This window comes from Danio aesculapii, chromosome 23 (assembly GCF_903798145.1).
Source record: "Danio aesculapii chromosome 23, fDanAes4.1, whole genome shotgun sequence".
Taxonomy (NCBI): Eukaryota; Metazoa; Chordata; class Actinopteri; order Cypriniformes; family Danionidae; genus Danio; species Danio aesculapii.
The window spans coordinates 19,984,282-20,003,579 of record NC_079457.1 but is presented as its reverse complement, the minus strand read 5'-3'; the positions used below and the strand labels follow the sequence as shown (position 1 = coordinate 20,003,579).

At 35.7% G+C, this 19,298-nt stretch overlaps 2 protein-coding genes across 2 annotated transcripts in view; one reads left to right on the top strand and one right to left on the bottom strand.

Annotated features, from left to right (window-relative positions):
* Positions 1 to 9,748, bottom strand: part of znf385a (zinc finger protein 385A) — a 145,016-nt gene extending 135,268 nt beyond the window's left edge. Inside the window, exon 1 of the mRNA XM_056448852.1 lies at positions 9,450 to 9,748. Within this exon, the coding sequence (XP_056304827.1) occupies positions 9,450 to 9,564 (115 nt within the window). The 5' untranslated portion in view covers positions 9,565 to 9,748. The remainder of the gene's footprint in view (positions 1 to 9,449) is intronic.
* A 6,196-nt stretch (positions 9,749 to 15,944) lies between these two features.
* birc5b (baculoviral IAP repeat containing 5b) lies at positions 15,945 to 18,036 on the top strand. Its single transcript, XM_056449925.1, has 4 exons — positions 15,945 to 16,091; positions 16,204 to 16,313; positions 16,505 to 16,622; positions 17,883 to 18,036. Exons 1-4 carry the CDS (start codon positions 15,966 to 15,968, stop codon positions 17,961 to 17,963), a joined length of 435 nt encoding a protein of 144 aa, XP_056305900.1. The 5' UTR covers positions 15,945 to 15,965; the 3' UTR covers positions 17,964 to 18,036.
* The last annotated feature ends 1,262 nt before the right edge of the window (positions 18,037 to 19,298 follow it).

Genomic DNA, 19,298 nt, shown 5'->3' with positions numbered 1-19,298 from the left:
GTTCCATGCAACAGAAACACAGTGTTGAGAAACCTTTACAATTTCACGAGATCACACTTGCAATCATTTAAGAATAAGGCGTATTTGGCATGCTGTCCAGGGGAGAGGGCCCTGAGCTCGAGGAGATACCCCAACTCAAATTATTCCCCTTATCAGGAAACTGAGAGGAGTTGGGATTCGAGCGAAGTATCTAGCCCGGTCCCAGAACGCTCCCCGCCAGAATGTAATGCTTAAGAGGTGAGGTGTCGGGGTGGTGGAGGGATGCTAAAGTCGTGAGATGCTGCAGGTAAGACAGCTTTGGTATAAATAGGGGTTTGGTCAAGAACTGATTTGATAATAGGATAATTGTCAATGACGTATTCGATACTGAAACTTCTGCGCGTGCTCCTCCTGAAATTTGTTTACAAAACATCACTAAGTATCCAAATGTTTTTGGCTGCTGGCGCCACTCGCTTAATATCAGGTGACTCACACTCTTTGCAGTCTTCAACTGCAGCTTGTGCTGTATTGAACAGACGTGTGTCACTTCATAACTATAGCGGCCGTTTTCGACTGAACTAAATTTATTTTAGATGTCTTGGTCACACTATTTGGAGGGCCGGGCTGCCAATTGAATAGCCCTGCTGTAGAGTCTTTACACTGAAATAGGATTCTCCAGTAATCATTGTTTTATTTGCAAATTCAAAAAAGTGCTCAAAGCTGGTCATTTCATAGGGCCCTTCAGAATGAAGGATCTTGAAGGGTATGCAACTGATGGACACTTTTGCGCATGGAAGTTGATTGGTGTTGCACACTGGTCCATTCGGAAGGGCTCATTCTCATGCTCTTATCCCTTCAGAGCTGTCACTCTTGAAGGAAAACCCTTTAAATGGATAGGGTATAGGGATGAACCCTTCTGAATGGAACACAGTAATTGTTATTACTAAAACTGTCAAAAAAATTTACTAAAAAAACTAAAAGTTGTTGGAGTAGAGACCTTATAAAACCCATTGATTGCAAACAAGAAAGTGTTTAATGTCTTTTGTGTGTGTGTGTGATAATTTACACAGAGTTTAAAATTAATCCTGGGTATTCAGATCCTGATATATTATTTTGTGATATATGAAATAATCATTTGGTTAGCACTGTCGCCTCACAGCAAGAAGGTCGCTGGTTCGAGCCCCGGCTGGGTCATTTGGCATTTCTTTGTGGAGTTTGCATGTTCTTCCGGCGTTCGTGTGGGTGCTCCGGTTTCCCCCACAGTCCAATAACATGCGGTATGGGTAAATTGAATAAACTAAATTGACCGTAGTGTATGTGTGTGAATGCTAGAGTGTACGGGTGTTTCCCAGTGCTGGGTTGCTGGAAGGGCATCCTCTGCGTAAAACATGCTGGATAAGTTGGCGGTTCAGTCCGCTGTGGCGACCCTTGATTAATAAAGGGACTATAAGAAAATTTATTAATTAATAAATTTTTACCATGGTGATTTTAATGGAAGGTTAAAAATCTTTTGCATTTGCCAGTATACCATTATCCTTCACAATGGACATGGCATCTGATGTCCAGATGTTGGTACATCTGATGTAATTTCTAAAGTACCTTTACAGCACATATGCAAATATAGTTTCAAATGCAGCAAGTTCATTGGCTGTTGAAAGTCAGTGAATTGGCTGTTGTGTTTACTCCTAGATTTTCACATTTGAAAGGATTAGGGCATAGGGATAATCTGTTCCAAATAAAACACATCCAATGATCATTTTTCCAATGCCATTTGTGTTCAGTAGTCGCACAAAAATAGCTTAATTTTTTAAGTATTATCACAAGTTTCAAGATACAAATTTTTGGAAACATTCATAATAATAGAAAAAAAGCACCAAATAAGATTTTAATTCCTGTTGATATATTGTTTTTTATAAAGCAACAAAGTCAGAGTGCATGAACCAGAAGCTGCTGAGACTTCATTTCAGTTTGTTAATGTACTTCCAACGGAAACTGTATATTGAGTAGGGGGTGGAGTTTTCTTTTTGCACATCATTCCTTTAGCAAACTAACGGTATGAGGGGTGTGGTTAAGAATATTGTGCCTGAAACTGTCAAATCAGCCTGGGGTGCATTTCCCAAACAACGACATAACTTGCGGTTGAACTATCATAGTACGATGCATCGTTTGGGAAAAGAGCGATGTGGTGACGAGTGTTTCCCAAAGCCGTAGTTTCTCTGTCGCCGATCTGTCGTTTGAATCACATTAGTTATAACACAAAACGCCCATAATGATGCTCTACACGGGGTGGAGTAACCACTTCTTTAAAGAAAATAAAACATAATTTTTGTGCAAATTATATTGTTTTATGTGTGCACGCATTTAAATACGCAATATTAGTTGGTTTTCTATATTAATTGAAATATATATATAAATGCCACATATATGTTTCTTTTACCATATGCCATACAATATGCCATATTCTATTCTAAAACATAAAACCATTTAGCTAACACTTATTTTAATCTCATATATAAATCATAGGCTATAAATCGTTAATGGTAATTTACAGTAGGCTATTTATTAATAAATTTTAAAAAATCCTGCTTAATAATAATAATTTTTTTATTATCACATTAAAAAGTATCTTATTTTTTATTGTAAAAGTCTACTTTTACAATTTGACACATTCAAACCATTGCAGAAATTTTCTAACAGGTCCATGTCAGTACCATTAACCATGCCATTAACGTATGCTGTATAGTATTTTACGTATAGCTTTAGAGACGTAACGTAAATTCTGCTTTTAAATAATATGTCACCTATAGCTTTTGTCATGAGCCATGGCTGCTTTCAAAATGGCAAAAATGTTTTCAAAGTGCACTGCGAAGGGAGCGCAATTGTTAATTTGAAGATCGCTAAAACTGAACTGTAAAAAAGTACTAAAAAAAAGTACTAAAAGAGATGAATTTAATATTTTTTTAAATCATTCCAAGTTTGAATATTGGAATGACCTATGACCTATGTTTCTAACTACAGCTCTAGAGGTGTAGTTGTTAGCGTACAAGTTTGCGAGGCAGTTTGGGAATGTTCGTTGGAACAATAGATTTGGGAAACGCCAAACCAATGAACTATGTTTGTAACAATGCAACAAGCGACCTTGGCTAACAATGGTCTTTCAGAAACACATCCTAGATCTCACGAGGAAATATTATATATTTTATCAATTTAGTGGCTAATTAGTACAAATTTGTACAAGTTCAGTATGATTTTTAAAAGGAGGCATGGCACCAAACCCCACTTCTGAACCCAACCGTCATTGTGGGGATAAGCAATTCATACTATATTGTTGGAATTAAATCATACAAATGCATACAAATTAGTCACTAAATCAAAAAGTTACGAATTGCTGTGGGAAAGCATTGGTCAAACTGATGTCAACAAAGAGGAACCACCACTAAAAACATGTGACTTTGCAGATTAATGAATGATCAGATTGAAGAGATCCTATTTTTCAGTGGATTAACTTACACAGATGAATTCTTCACCTAAAGAATAACAATGTTCACTAGCATAACAAACATTGTAAATGTTAATTTCACACAGATTTTAAATCCCTATTCCAAAGCATAAAGGAACACAAATCTATCCCAAAAAAAGCTCATTTTTATCACACATTCCTGCCATGTTGTTCATGCACTTTTCAAACAGGTTACTTTGTAAATGGCAGTTTCACAACATAACTTAATTTTTTCATCCTCTCTGTTCTTCCTCCTAAACCGATTATGCCTAATGTCCCATGTGCTCCAAGGACACACTGTATATATCAACAGCAGTGTGTGCTGGCAGACGAGTGGTGAATTTAGACACTGCGCTGAAAGGTCAAAGGGACGTCCAGAGCCCAGCCCACCATATCTATAATAACCCAGACCTACACTGCAGGACGCAATACCAACAGCAATATAAAGTGGTAATCTACTATTTAAAACAGTGTATCACATTGTGTCAAATCATTCATATAACCTTATTAGTGAGCACAGAAATGCCAAATGTAATTTAGTTTGAAATATGAATAATGCAATCATAGTGAGTGCAGGGTTAAGGGTTTTATATGGATATTCATTAAATATGTGCAAGTCCTTCTCGGTTCTGCTTCAGTGCCCTTGAAAAGCACCGAGCCAGCAGGCCGACATATGAGTATCCGTTTGCATGACAGTGGATGATCACACTAAAATTAGAATATTGATCAAAAGTGGATCCATTTCAGTTGCGACAAGATGGAAAGATTTCTAGAAAGCTTTTTGGAGCGGTGAGACATTTCCAAATGCATGGCCTGTGTGCTTTTCCAGCTCTGCGTATGAGGGGAATGTTGAAGTTGACTGTCACTCTCCCCACACAGAGATGCTAATTTCACACCTTTGGCAGAAGACAGAGAGACTCCTAACAGCATGTCTACACCCGTCTATCGCAGCAAATATTCAGGCTTGTACCTATAGACGTTTACACATATACATCTCAGTATTCACATGACAATGCTGTGTTAAATGTGTCTTTTAAAAGCCTGTAAGATAGATCATATGAAAGCTGCTGCTGGGTCAGTCTCAGCTGAAAACAAATGGTGGAAAAAATTTAAAAAACAAGTACAAAATCAACACTGAATAACATGAAATTGTTTTTTTTAATTGTTATTATTATATAATCTGTAGTTTCCAATAGTATCTGGATGCAAACTTGGATTTGCAAGCTGAGACTGCATATTTCAGACTTGCAATGTCAGACACAATGAACTCAATGGGCACTATCAGGTGGCTATTTTCAGTTTATTGATGACAATTTGCATTTGTATAATGTTATTATTATTAGCAGTGTTATTTATTATATGCATAAATAATTACTATACGCAACTGACTCATAAAGGGAATGGGGAATATGCAATAAGCACAACACTGTTAGACTATGCGCGGGGGTATAGCAAAAGTAGATTTGGACATGCCCTTAATGCTTTTGCTCCATGCAAATAGACTTTGCACCTTGAATGTTAAAATAGAGCCCTGTGGAGTTAGTGATGTCACTGTGAGGGGTGGGGTTCGGTGTAGGCATTAAAGCATTGCATTCAACTTAGCTTGCAACTGTACCCCTCTTCTAGTTTCAGCCTGATCTTGAGGAGACGTAACTATTTTACGTTTTGTTCGTTTAGTGGCTAATTCGTACAAATTTGTATGAGTCATTTACGAAAATGATTGATTTTTAAAATGAGGTGTGGCACCCAACCCCATCCCTAAACCCAACCGTCAGTCAGGAATAAGCAAATCTTACTAAATTGAATGAATGAGATTGTACGAATTCATACGACTTAGCCACTAAATCAAAAAGGTTCTAATTACCGTGAGATAGCGTTGGTAGTTTTTACAATTTCTGTGTAATTTTCTTCTATTTGCAGGGTGACCACTGAAAATATTGAATAATTTAATAAGAATAACACATAATAATATAAGTAAATGTGATTGTTATTATTATTTCTCACACAAATTAATATACTATAGAAAAAGTAAGAGATTACTTGCAAATTCTCAGTTTCTTTAAACATTAATGCATTTAATTATTGCATTAAATAACAAACAAACAAAAATCCGAAATGCTTACATTCATTACATTACATTCAACAATACAAAATAAATATGGAGTACCAGTTAACTTCAGAAGAGTTAGGAAATATTTCCTAGAAAAATAAAATTGACAATTTTTTTTTTATATTTTGAAAATAAACCATAAAATAGAGCAAAATAAATATAATTTTTTCTACCATTAGTTTTTTTGTTTTGCTTTTAGTCTAACCCAGTTTTTGTTCATAACAGTATTTTGATATTAATAATTAAAAAAAATAATAAAACATAAAAGGCTCCTTTTTTCTTTTTAAAGCTTATGTTCTTTACATAAATAAAAAAAGTAAAATGATCAAAAGTACATTAAAAAAATCATTCTAGGACTTTTTTATAAGAAATATAAATCATTAATGCTAAAGTGAGGAATATCTATTCTGAAATTGTTAGGATACTCAATTAAACACATTAAAGCCTTCTAGAATGTGCATTTACAAACACAAACACTACTACATCTATTGCTATATGATCAATCTCAGACCAAACACACATTAGATTTATTTACAAAACTGTTGCACGTCAGCTTTCTTATTGCTGATGAGCAGACACAAGGAAGTGTAAATCTACTGAAAATGCCAGTTCAAATGTCCTGGAGAAGTATGCACTCCTTCATACGAAATACAATCTTGGTAATGACAACACTGACACGACTGAATTAGGAGGAGATACTCGCCATGGACTGAAGTAGTTAGCGTTGTAACTCCATGAGATGTATCACATCTCCTAAACTATCCATCTATGTCTTGCAAGCTATGTATATTTATATTGCAAATGCCATAGTACATGAATAATTTTAACCCTGAAAATATAGATTGGCTTTCATCTCAGTGTTCTGCTATAAACACACAAATGCTTGTTTCAAATACTCACAAATCTAATCCTAAAATGTAATTTAAAAATGTAAGCCCAGTCGACGCCAGTGGTGTAGTGGTTAGTGCGTCGACACATGCACTCCGGTGCTCCCGGCGACCCGAGTTCGATTTCGCCTCGCGGTCCTATGCCGATCCTTCCCCTCTCTCTCCTCCCTATGCTTTCCTGTCAATACTCTCTACTGTTCTATCCAATAAAGGTAAAAATCCCCCCCCCAAAAAAAATAATTATTATTATTAAAAAAAATGTAAGCCCAAAAGTCAATGAAGAAGTAAAAAAATCATTAAATTTATGGTAAAAAATGTAAGAATTTTACCATTAAAAAATTACAGTAGAAACAGTTTCTAAAATGTCAAACTTTTATGGTAAAATACCGTATTGTATTTTAATAATTTGGACTAAAGTGTTATACACAGTTTTTAAGTACTAACATATACACATCAGACCTTTATTACAAAGACAAAAACACAACCATAAGGATGTGGTGATGAAAAAGTCATACGGTGAACAAAAACTTATCACAAACAACATTTTCCACAAGCAGAGAAGCATGCTAATATATAAAAGGCACTACTAAAACTACTAAACATCACACTGTAAAATAATATGTAGCTAACTTAAATTTTTAAGTTCAACCCATTTACCTTTACAAGTCATTTTAACTAGAATCAATTAAGCTGACTTAAAATATCAAGTTAAAATAGTTTAACTCTGATTATCTGATTAACTTTCTAAATTAAGTTAAAGTAACGTAAAAGCAGGGTGCGAATTATACATTGACGATCGGGGTGACGATCAAGTTTGTCGGTTATGTTCGGTTATGTGCCTCAGTGAACTAAATTTAAATATTTAATTCAATTACATTGAATTTATTAATCAAACGTCTTATTATGTTTTCAGTGTTTTGAGTGATATTAAGTGGTTCTCAATGACATTTGTGATACTAAATAAACAGTCACCGGTTTGCTTTCCTTCACCTATTAATGGAAGACCATGTATTTTAGATTTGACTGTTTAACTTGCGTGTGTGAGCCAGTGTATAATAAAATACAAACTCTGCATCTAGTTTTACACACACCTACAAACGCCTTTTTTAAATAAACATAATTGTGAACACATATACTGTCTGTTGGTGCTCTAGATTTGCCGGTTTAAACCTATAGATGTGTCCCAAATCGCAAACTTAATCACTTTTCTACACCATTTTGTAGTATAAATAGTGTAAGTAGTGCGTTCACACTGAAAACTCTAAAAAGTATAAGTGCACTTTAATTACCCGGATGATGCACTTATTCAACCATTAAAATAAAGTGTGGAATGATGAACACTTCACGCACTCAATGGCCGCAGCTTTCCTCATGTGGCGGAAGGGGCGGAGATATCAGGTGCTCATGTTGGATTACTTTATTTATTTTGGATTGTGAAAGCAAAACTTTCCTAGGACAGTCATTATACCGCTTCCCGGTATTGAAAGCGGTTATACTCATAGCAGATATTATTTGGTAGTTTAGTCATTTATTTCACTAATTTGGCAGCCGTCAGACGTCATCAGGGAAACGGCTTGAATTTCCGCTTAGTAAAAAAAACATTTGGGACAACACTACAAACAAAAACTATGCTGTTGAGTATATAAGTGCATAAAAACATAGTGAATAAGTGGATAGTGTATTGTGCCATTTGGGACATAAGCTTATGAATTAATATTTTTGGCACAAACATGCATTCACAATGGTATGAACCATTATAGGGGTGGTCAAATGTATATTGAAGTTATCAATTATTTTAATTATTGATATTATTTAAGATATAGATCAGAGCAAACTATTTCTGAAATATTAAACAAAAACTGCTGGGTTCCACACAATTCATTCATGTTGTCCCAGCACAAATTGCTAAAGTTAACTTAACACTTTTAACAAATTTATGTGGATTGAGCATAAACATTAAGTTGTCCCAATGAAATCTCAAGAATTGTGTTGTTTCAGCTTATTTTAAATATGTAGTTTGAATGAGCAAAAAATATATATATATTTTTGAGTGAAGGATATATCCCCCCCCCCCCCCCCCCCCCCCCCCCCATATATCTTGTTTCGATGTCCTTTAGGGTGCATCAATCGTTAATTAGGATGGATCAGCCCCATTACCACCGCCGCCCCACCCCCCGCCAACCTGTAATTCACTCCATGTGTAAAAGCATGACTCTTATTATGTATTTTCTTTTTGCAAAGCATCAAAGAAACACGCCTACAGTTAAAGCAATGCAATAAACAGTATTTATCAAAATGAGATGTAACATAAATCTATGCTAACACGCAAAGTTTACATAGCATTTGTAAACAAATCTACGCCAAAGCAAATGTTCGCATTTGTACACAGCACCTTATAACTTGTATATTTATAACAAATCTGTACTTACAATTCAACATCCAGAGCTTTTTGATTAACTAAATCACTGTTTAATGTTTATCGTCTTTTTTCATATTTATTTTCGTGTTGTCATTTGTCACTTTATGTACACTGGAAGCTTCTGTAGCCAAAACAAATTCCATGTGTGTGAAGCACAGGGCAATAAAACCAATTCTTATTCTGAAGTACAATAATGAGAAGAAAAAAAAAACTGAAAAGAACCATTGAAATGTCAACAACATTAAGTGAAGTGTCATGCAAGGAATTCCGGGAAAGTCAATTTACAGTTATTTACCGTATATATTAACAAAGCATTTTATTAACCAATGCATTTTAATTAAACTGCATTTTTTGCCATTTTTACTATTGAAATCACCACCATTTTTACAGTGTTGATTTCTCCATATTCAGCTAAAGTTGTTGTTAAAACAACCCAGCATTTTTTTTATCTGTGTGTATTTTCTATTAAAAAGTATCTCCAAGCAAAACAGTTTTACATTAAGATGTGTTCACTGGTGACTGCAAGCAGAAATAGATATTCATGGATGATCTTACCTGCACCCCACATTAAACCCTCTTCCTCTGACCGATATTTGTCCTCTCGTCTCCTCTTTCTGCCTCCGAGGGTCTTTCCACACCACAAACTCCCTGAGGTAGCTTTTGCTGGCATGAACAGCGAAGTGTCCGGACACTATTTCTTGAGGCTTTAGGGATATTTGGAGTCAAAATAGTCCTGGTGAACTTGCGTCTCCTGCAGAACAGTCACACAGAGGCACACATTTGCCTCTTTTAGCCCATCCCACTCAATCTCACCACACTGAGAATACAGGACAAGTGCAGGAGATTCCAGTGGAGAATCACACCAGGAGCTTAATAAGTCAGGACAACTGTGTGAGGAAGGGGAGAGCAGAAGAATGAGAGAGAGAGAGAGAGAGAGAGAGAGAGGGGTGGATTGAAGAGTCAAGTGTCAATGGAGCTTTGGGATGGAGAGAGAGAGAGAGCAAATATGAATGTCAGTACACACTGTAAATATGCCAATATCCATAAAATTGATCTGTATTGGGACAACATAAAGCAATTAAGTTAGTGAGTTTTTACAAATTTAAGTGGATTGAACATAAAACAATTAAGCTAACAAGTAAACTGATTTTAACTCAACAGTTTTACAGTTTTTCTTACTAAAAATCAAGCTGCTGACTGGCTTTTCTTTTTCTGGATTGCTTTTCAAGCACTGTTGGTTGGGATTTAGTTAAGGGGTGGGCGCTGGTCAATTGGTGCTTTTTAAAACACTATAGGTTGGGTTTAGGAAAAGGACAGGGTGGGGTAATCGGTTGGTCAATCAGTCAGTCAGTCAACATCAAACTCTGGTGGATTTAAGAGAGAACAGCAGGTGCGAATGGCACTTGCGAGAGAAATTTGAGATCGTACTCAGCGTACACATCGGCCTCTTGCGGATTCGCGAAAAACAAAACAAAAACTGAAAAAAAACATACCTCCTGGGACGTATTTGGTCTCTCCAAATATAGGTCTACATAATCAGAATGAGCCTAGGTATATATATATACATACATATATATATGTATGTATGTATGTATGTATGTGTGTGTGTGTGTGTGTGTGTGTGTGTGTGTGTGTGTGTATCTGAAGTCAGAATTATTAGCCCCCCTGTTTATTTTTTCCCAAATTTCTGTTTAACGGAGAGAAGATTTTTTCAACTCATTTCTAAACATAATAGTTTTAATAACTCATTTCTAATAACTGATTTATTTTATCTTTACCATGATGACAGTACATAATGTTTTACTAGATATTTTTCAAGACACTTCTATACAGCTTAAAGGGACATTTAAAGGCTTAACTAGGTTAATTAGGTTAACTAGGCAGGTTAGGGTAATTAAGCAAGTTATTGTATAATGATTGTTTGTTCTGTAGACAATTGAAAAACAATATGACTTAAAGGGGCTAATAATTTAAAGCTGAAATAAAACAAATAGGACAAATAAGCTAATAATTCTGACTTCAGCTATATATATAGACAGCAAACATACATTTTTGAGTGCACGTTTTATACATTTATCAAAGACATTATGCAATCAACTTTTACAAACAGAATTTACACAGACCAATAAACAAAGTTTCATCACAAATTTAGCATAAAACCCCTTTATAGAACCAAATCATTTCAAAACATCTAAGATCTCCCAATACGCTGAAAAAAAATGCTTGGTTCCACATATTAGATTTGTGTTGGGGCAACATGAAGGAATTAATTTAACTTAATGATTTTTACAAATTTAAGTAGATTGAACGTAAATCAATTAAGTTGCCCCCCCAAAAACCTCAAGAATTGTGTTGTTTCAGATCATTTTAAATAAGTAGTTTGAACAAACAGCAAACATCTTTTTTTAGTGTTTTTTGTCAGTTTTGAAACACTGTAAGACATGCAGGGTTCTACACAATTCATTCATGTTGTCCAGACACAAATTGATTAAGTTAACAAATTTAAAGAGGATTAAACGTAAACAAAATAATAATTGTCCTCAAAAAATCTTGAGAATTGTGTTATTTCAGCTCATTTTAGATAAGCTAATTTTAATAGTTTGTCCAACAGCAAAAATATTTTGAGTGTACTGAAAATCTTGAATTAAAGATCTTGAATTACATCACATAAAAATAAAAACTGTTTGATGCAGCCACTTGTTTAGTTACAGTTTTTCTGGTCTAGTGTTGTAAATCACCATTTTTGCTTGGCCCAAAGATAATTTCATAACTGGCAACAGAGAGAGAGACAGAAAAGAGAGAGAGGGGGGGGGGGTGCAGGCTGAGGAATGTGAGATACACACCTGATAGATGGGAAGATGTAGACTCATTAATGTCGCCCAGGAGTGCTGTGACCAAATCTAAGTGGAACATTGAGGTCTGATTTCATAATATGGGCAACTTTGTTGAAGCATGACTAATGATTTTTTTATGTTAGAAGGATACAAGTAGTAAATGTTTTCTGTGTTGATGGCGCTGCTGATGAGTAAGTGGAGAAGGATACGAGGAACATTCTAGAGTAAACAGAAAAAGAAACAAACATACAGTGAGTTGAGTTAATTGTGTCAAATCCAATAATACTGATATTTAATCTTAAATAACACAAAAGCAGCAACTATTATAATCTACTTTTAAATAAATAAAAGATTAAATAGTACTACTGCTATTACAAAAAAGAAGTAATAATAGTAGTAAATTACTGTATATACATAAATAAATAATATTAGTGAATTATAAATAGTAAATATAAATGTATAATTAGTTATTATTATAATTATTATTATTTGTAAACATACTATTTAGTCTTTTAATAATAACGCAATAGCCAACAATTATTATTATTATAATTATGATTTGGAAACCATTTTAGTACTTAAAATTGTATGTTTTATTAATTTCAACAAAGATGTTTTAATTATAATTTAATAATATTTATTATTATTATTATCAATAATAATATTGTTGTTATTATTATCAACTAATTACAATTACATTTGTTGTTTTTAAAAATTATTATTATTATTATTATTATTATTATTATTATTATTATTATTATTAATATTATTATTATTGTTACTATAAACAAACAAACAAACAAGGAAGGAAGCAACCACAATCTTCTGCATTTGGACAGTTCCAGTCATGTTGGAGCTGCTGCAGCTCTGGGTTGGATTCTGGGTCTGGGTCATGTCCCAGTGCAGATCCCTCTAATCATTTGTCAGTTCTCCTGTGTGGGCAATAAATAACGATTTTTAGCCACACAAAAACTTAGTCACTTTCTTTTTTTTTTGACGAGGCCACATACAAAAAGCTGTATGCCAACTGATGACAAATTATTCCCGCTGAATGAGTCCTGACCGGTCTGCAGATGATTGACAGCTCTGGTGTGGGCTCTGGCCAGAAATGAATGCGGTAAATATGTCTGAAGTGAAACTCTACCCCCAATATTAAGTGACAAACTATCAGCACAAAAGAGAGAACAAGCAGCCGGGAATCTTCAAAATCGCACAAATCATTTCACTGAAAACCTCATTCAGATGCAACACGACCATCCCACCCCTTTCAGAGCGATTAACATATTAACAGCAGTATTTATTTGGGACGCACAAACCGATACTTCAGATGAAGGGCAGGGAAGGGTGGAGGGGTTGCTGTTCTGAAGCAGTAAGCACATTTCAACAGTCGAGCGCTGTGAGATACAGTTACAGAACATGGTGACAGAAACAGGGCCTCCTCCTGTACCCACCAGTCATAAACAGCTTCCAAACACTCGCGCCGCAAACCAGTAATGTTGTCTGCCACTCACTGTCATCTCACTTTATGTTACATGTATTGGCTTACGGTAATTGGTTAGGCTTGAGTAAGAAGCAGCTGGAGGGTGCAGCTCGTCTGAGTCTGTTTTTGTGTGTGTGTGTGTTTGTGTGTCTAGTATAAATGGCTGATGATGTGCAGCTCCAGGGAATCTTGTATTTCTACCACAGAAGTAGCTGTGCAGCCTGTAGCGGTTAACTAGACATCACAGGAATCTTTATACGGCTTGTTAAGGATCAGGCTTGACGTGGTCTCCATTCCAAAGCATTGACTGGGCAGTTTTATGATTTATTAGTAAAATACACTCTCTGGCCACTTTATTAAGTACGCCTATCCAACTGCTCATTAGTGCAAATTTCTAATCAGCCAATCACATTGCAGCAGCTCGATGCATTTAGGCATGCCAAGACAATCTGCTGCAGTTCAAACCGAGCATCGGAATAAGGAAGAAAGCTGATTCAAGTGACTTTGAACCTGGCATGGTTGTTGGTGCCAGACAGGCTGGTCTGAGTATTTCAGAAACTGCTGATCTGCTGGGATTTTAATGCACAACCATCTCTAGGGTTTACAGAGAATGGTCTGAAAAAGAGAAAGTATCCAGTGAGCGGCAGTTCTGTGGGCACAAAGGCCTTGTTGGTGCCAAAGTTCAAAGGAGAATGGCCAGACTGGTTCAAGCTGATAGAAAGGGAACAGGAACTCAAATAACCACTCGTTGCAACCGAGGTATGCAGAAGAGCATCTCTGAACACACAACATGTCCAACTTTGAGGTGGATGGGCTACAGCAGCAGAAGACCACACCGGGTGTCACTCCTGTCAGCTAAGAACAGGAAACTCAGTATAGAAGATTTATAGAAGACAATAGAAGATTTGAAAAACGTTGCCTGATCTAATGAATCTCTATTTCTGCAACGACATTCAGATGGTAGGGTCAGAATTTATTATCAAAAACATGAAAGCATGGCTCCATCCTGCCTTGTATCAATGGTTCAGGCTGCTGGTGGTGGTGTAATGGTGTGGGGGATATTTTCTTGGCACACTTTGGGCCCATTAGTACCAGTTGAGCATTGTGTCAATGCCACAGCTTACAGAGTATTGTTGCTGATCATGTCCATCCCTTTATGACCACAGTGTTCCCATCTTCTGATGGCTACTTTCAGCAGGATAACATGACATGTCATAAAGTCTGATTTCTTCAACATGACAATGAGTCCACTGTACTCAAATGGACTCCACAGTCACCAGACTCAATCCAATAGAGCACAATTCAAAAGAGCACAAATCTGCAGCAATGCTATTATGTCTATATGGACCAAAATCTCTGAGGAATATTTCTAGTACCTTGTTGAATCTTTGCCACAAAGGATTAAGGCAGTTCTGAAGGCAAAAGCGGGTCCAACCCGGTACTAGTAAGGTGTACCTACTAAATGGCCAGTTAGAGTAGTTTGTTTGTTTTGTCAGAATAATATAGTGTTTTCAATTTTTGGAATTACAAATCAGGGTAAAAGATAATATATTTAATAAATATTATACGAATGTTGGTTTCTTAACTCTTCTGAGGTTAAAACATTGGTACTTAAACTAAAAAACATCAAATGAGAAGAAATTATTGGATATTAAACTTAAATCAAAGAAAAATTGGGTTTACTCAAACACCTAACTATAACATTATCTAGACAACAAACGCAGAGAAACTGAGAAATTTTCAAGGATAGATAGATTACTTTATCCTCAATCTGGGGTTATTTAATACAATAACACATCCTTAAGTTTGCAACGTCTAAATTGTCTGTAATGTATGTGTGTGAAAGAGTGTGTATGGATGTTTCTCAGTGATAGGTTGCAGCTGGAAGGGCATCCACTGCGTAAAACATGCTGGATAAGTTGGCGGTTCATTTCGCTGTGGTGACCCCAGAAAAATAAAGGGACTAAGCTGAAAAGAAAATGAATGACTGTTAAGAATTCCTGTGGGGACGAAAGTAACACTGTTATTTATGTCCCACTGCTAGACAAACTTTATTTTTCCTTTCCACTTTAGGGTTTGCATCGTTTCGATTCAGATATTTTATAAAAGGAATACATATTGCCAATAATAATATTCTAAAAAGAAAATTTTGTATTGTTATTTTTGAAACATTTGATGGAAGTGGGTCAAAAGTAACAAAGTGCAGGTTATGTTTCAAAAACATAACATTTTGAAGTTGTTCTACATTTGTTCAAAACACCACCTGATATAAGTAATATGGATGTCAATGGTTACCACCTTTCAAAATATCTTCTGTTATACTCAACAGAAAAAAGAAATTCATAGAGGATTGTAAAAAGTGAAGCAAGAGTAGCTAAATCATGACAAGTTTTCAGTTTGGTATGAAATATCCTTTTAAAATCTGTTATCGTCGTCCAGCAGAGGGAGACATCGTACTTCAAATGTGTAACTAAGTTCAGCAAATTTCAGTAGTAGTAAACATCACTTATGAAAAGAATCTTTATTCAATCAGTAGTCTACAATGGAAAAATAACCATAAAAATGCGTAACATCGTATATTAAGTCATTTCGATTTGTCATCTTACAGCGAAGTTTCTCGCTTTCGTTTATCCTCCTGACAGCTGTCAGCGATTTACCAATCAAACAATCATCAAAAACCACCAATAAACAGCCATGCACATTCAACCAGGTTAAAGTGAGTCGCGGTTAGTGGGCTCGATCTCTTGAGCTTCTGAGATGTCGAACACAGACGTTATCGCCTCTAGACTTCTGTCCTTTAATCAGATGTATAGTTATGAAAAGAGACTTCAGACTTTTTCCGAGTGGCCTTTTCGAGAAGATTGTCAGTGCACACCGGAACTGGTGAGTGGAGAGCAGGAGAAAATACATGTTAAGACATCAAACTTATTAGCACTTGCACTGTAGCACTCGCTGCTGTTGTAATAAACTAGAGTAATGAGAATCGTGTCCTCAGATGGCGAAGGCAGGGTTTGTTCACTGTCCCAGTGAGAATGAGCCAGACGTCGCCTGCTGTTTCTACTGTCTCCGAGAACTGGAGGGCTGGGAACCAGATGACAACCCCTGGTGAGCTCCAGCAGTAGCAGCACACCTTCATCAGCCATCCGCTTGGTTTTTCTCTGCACACCTTTTATTAGCTTTTAAATGCTGTTCTTACTGCGATTGTAATTCACTTCAGGTGCATGGGAAAAGAGGGAAAGTTTAAGATATCTTGTAGATACCGTTTTTTTTTATTGAGTTTCTTTGTTGTCATTAAGGTCTGAGCACGCCAAACGCTCCCCCAACTGTGCCTTTCTTCATATGAGTAAGACGTTTGACGAGCTCACGGCCATTGAGTATTTTCATCTGGAACAGGAGCGACTTCGCATCTACATTGTTAGTGTGAATGCATTTGTGATATTGCCTATTATTATTATTATTATTGTGACTATGACCATAAGTTAACTTATAGTTAATAATAATAGTTACTTTTTATTATATTCCATTTATAAAATGTAGATGTAAAGCTGATGACCTCCAAGCAGGGGTGTCCCTAGACCCATTTTACTGGGGCATGTGCCCCAGTAAGTGCTTTGACGTGATTTACTTCCTATGCAAAGTATATTTAGTAAGAATGATAATTCCGAAATAAACAAAATTTTCTATTTGTGCAGCCAAACCAACGCTGATGAAAGCAATGTAGTAATGTAAAAAGCTAACTGGCGCATCTCCGTGTGTGTGCGCAGAGAACCTGCTGCTCTTCCGGTGCGAGTCCCGGTAGTTAACATGCACAGCAAAAACTTGCTGTTCATGTATTGTAAAACCGGCGTAGCAGCCTTTTTTTTTTTTTTTTTGTTTTTTTTTTTTTTCTCGCGCGCAAGTCGACAACTAAAGTTTAAACCATATAATGGTGATCTTACTAAGCATGCCTCCTGATAGATTTTTGCATACCGTAAAAAGGAAGGATGACGAGTCAGGGAGGTAAAACTTGATAAACCTAATTCAATGCCATGTGTCAAGTCAACAGCTAAATCTATAAAACATCTTTCTCTCTCTCTCTCTCTCTCTCTCTCTCTCTCTCTCTCTCTCTCTCTCTCTCATTTTTCAGTTACATTTTAAGATAATACTTTATAATAAATATTTGTAATTAATTATTTATTTATTTTATATAATAATTTTTTTTTTTTTTGTGGGCGGGAAGGGGGTGCGTGCCCCAGTAGAGCTTTGTCTAGCAACACCCCTGCCTCCAAGCAACCCAACAAATTATCCATTTTGCTGCTGCTGATTAAAGTAATTAAACTGTTTATAGTGTATTTGTGTCTTTGTTTAAGCAATTTATTGTTGTTATAAAAATGTAAAAAGATGCCACGCTAATCGGCAGATAAATGAAAACATGTAAAGGAAAAATGCTTGATTATAATATCCATTTAATTTGAACAATTTATGATATGTTACTTGGGTGTAGTTATTTTAAACAAATGTCAGGCTGACCACCCAAAAAATTTATTAATAAAATAATAATTTGTCAATTATAATGCTGTACTTGAAGTATACTTTTTTTTTTTTTTTTTTTTTTTTTTTTTTTTTTTTTTTTAAATGATTAACAAATGCTTTTATTTTTTTTAAGTGGGTTTTTCTTTTCCCCCCTCTTTCCAGAAAAAGATTGGTCACCGGAAGATTGCCTACTTTCGTGATGAGGTGGAGGCCACTAGCAAAAATTTGCGAGCACTTATTTGATGTCGAATTTAATTAAATTTAAGCAAAATTATTTTAATTGTAGACTTCAACTTGTATCAATAAATTAAATGTTTGTACCATCAAGATCGACTTTTTTTTTTTTTTTTTTTTTTTTTTTTTTTTTTTCTCCCAACGGTATACCACGGTTTGAAAGTCAAGGTTTTAAAATCACCAAAACTTTCTGCAATACCGTTCTTAAGGTATATGTGAGATTTTATTTTAACTTTTTTTTTTTTTTTTTTTTTTTTTTTTACAACAGTATTTCCAGAAGATAGGATTGCTCAAATTGTAAAGAAATCTGTGTTTTTGAAACTAATGAAGACAACAGAAGTCAATTATTAATTTTGAATTATTTAGCCTGACATGTTTCTGATTCAAAATATTTTAAATGTTTCTCAAAATGAATTGTATAGTGTTCAAAGGGGGGGACATTTAAAAAGAATATATTTTAGAGTAGTAAACACAATACCATTAAAACTGATGTTATTGTACCGTTATAATCTTTTACCGGCCCATGCCCAATCACGTTTGTCTGTTCTGTGACTCCACCTACAGTATCCCTGCATTACAGCCACTGACCATATTTAACAGAAACATTCTGTTATTCACCACAATTCTGGCTATGTAGCCCAAGTTGCCACTTTTTCTCTTTAGCAAGACCTTCTTTCACCCAAACCTTGACCCTGGGCAGATGGCCATAAACCCCCCTTCTCAATACCAACTGTTGCCCCTGTAACATCTGTCACTGTAGATGCTGGTGGAGTTGTGGAGAACCGTGGCTGAAAACAGTCTACCACTGGAGGGCCTCTGGTGCTGAGGATTGGGGAGGAAAAGGAAAAAAAAAGTCTTGTATTTGCAGTGTTGTTCCTGGGTGAATCCTCTGCTGTACTTTGAAATCATATAAGAGAGGAATTCTTTAGTGATAAACTGCCTCAGTTTGTGTGTTTGGGCTAGGGATTAGAGATGCTATCCCATCTCCCCCTTCCTATGTCCTGGATTACTGTCTAATGCAACACTCTGGACACTGAGCCCCGATCAACTGCTTAATTCTCCTTTATCCGCTCGCAACAGAGCAAATAGAAAAATAAGACATTTAAAAAAAAAAAAAAATAGAGAGATGATGTAACACTCATCTAGAGGAGGAGCTCAGAGAAGACCCCCTTAAATTCTCAAAATAATGATGGTGTGGAATTGTGGTTTTGATTTCGTGTAGTTGCATCATCATGTGGAAGTTTCTTTTTCGCAACTTATAAATGTTGCATTGTCCAGCAGCTCCCTGCTATATGTGTGCCATCACAGATGAGCTGTTGGCAATTTGGATGTGTTAGATCTTTG

Excerpts from the sequence above, each read along its gene's own strand:
- birc5b (XM_056449925.1), top strand. The coding sequence starts at position 15,966 with ATGTCGAACACAGACGTTATCGCCTCTAGACTTCTGTCCTTTAATCAG. Across the intron at positions 16,314-16,504 it reads GAACCAGATGACAACCCCTG|GTCTGAGCACGCCAAACGCT; the intron begins GTGAGCTCCAGC and ends GTTGTCATTAAG. Across the intron at positions 16,623-17,882 it reads AGCGACTTCGCATCTACATT|AAAAAGATTGGTCACCGGAA; the intron begins GTTAGTGTGAAT and ends CCCTCTTTCCAG.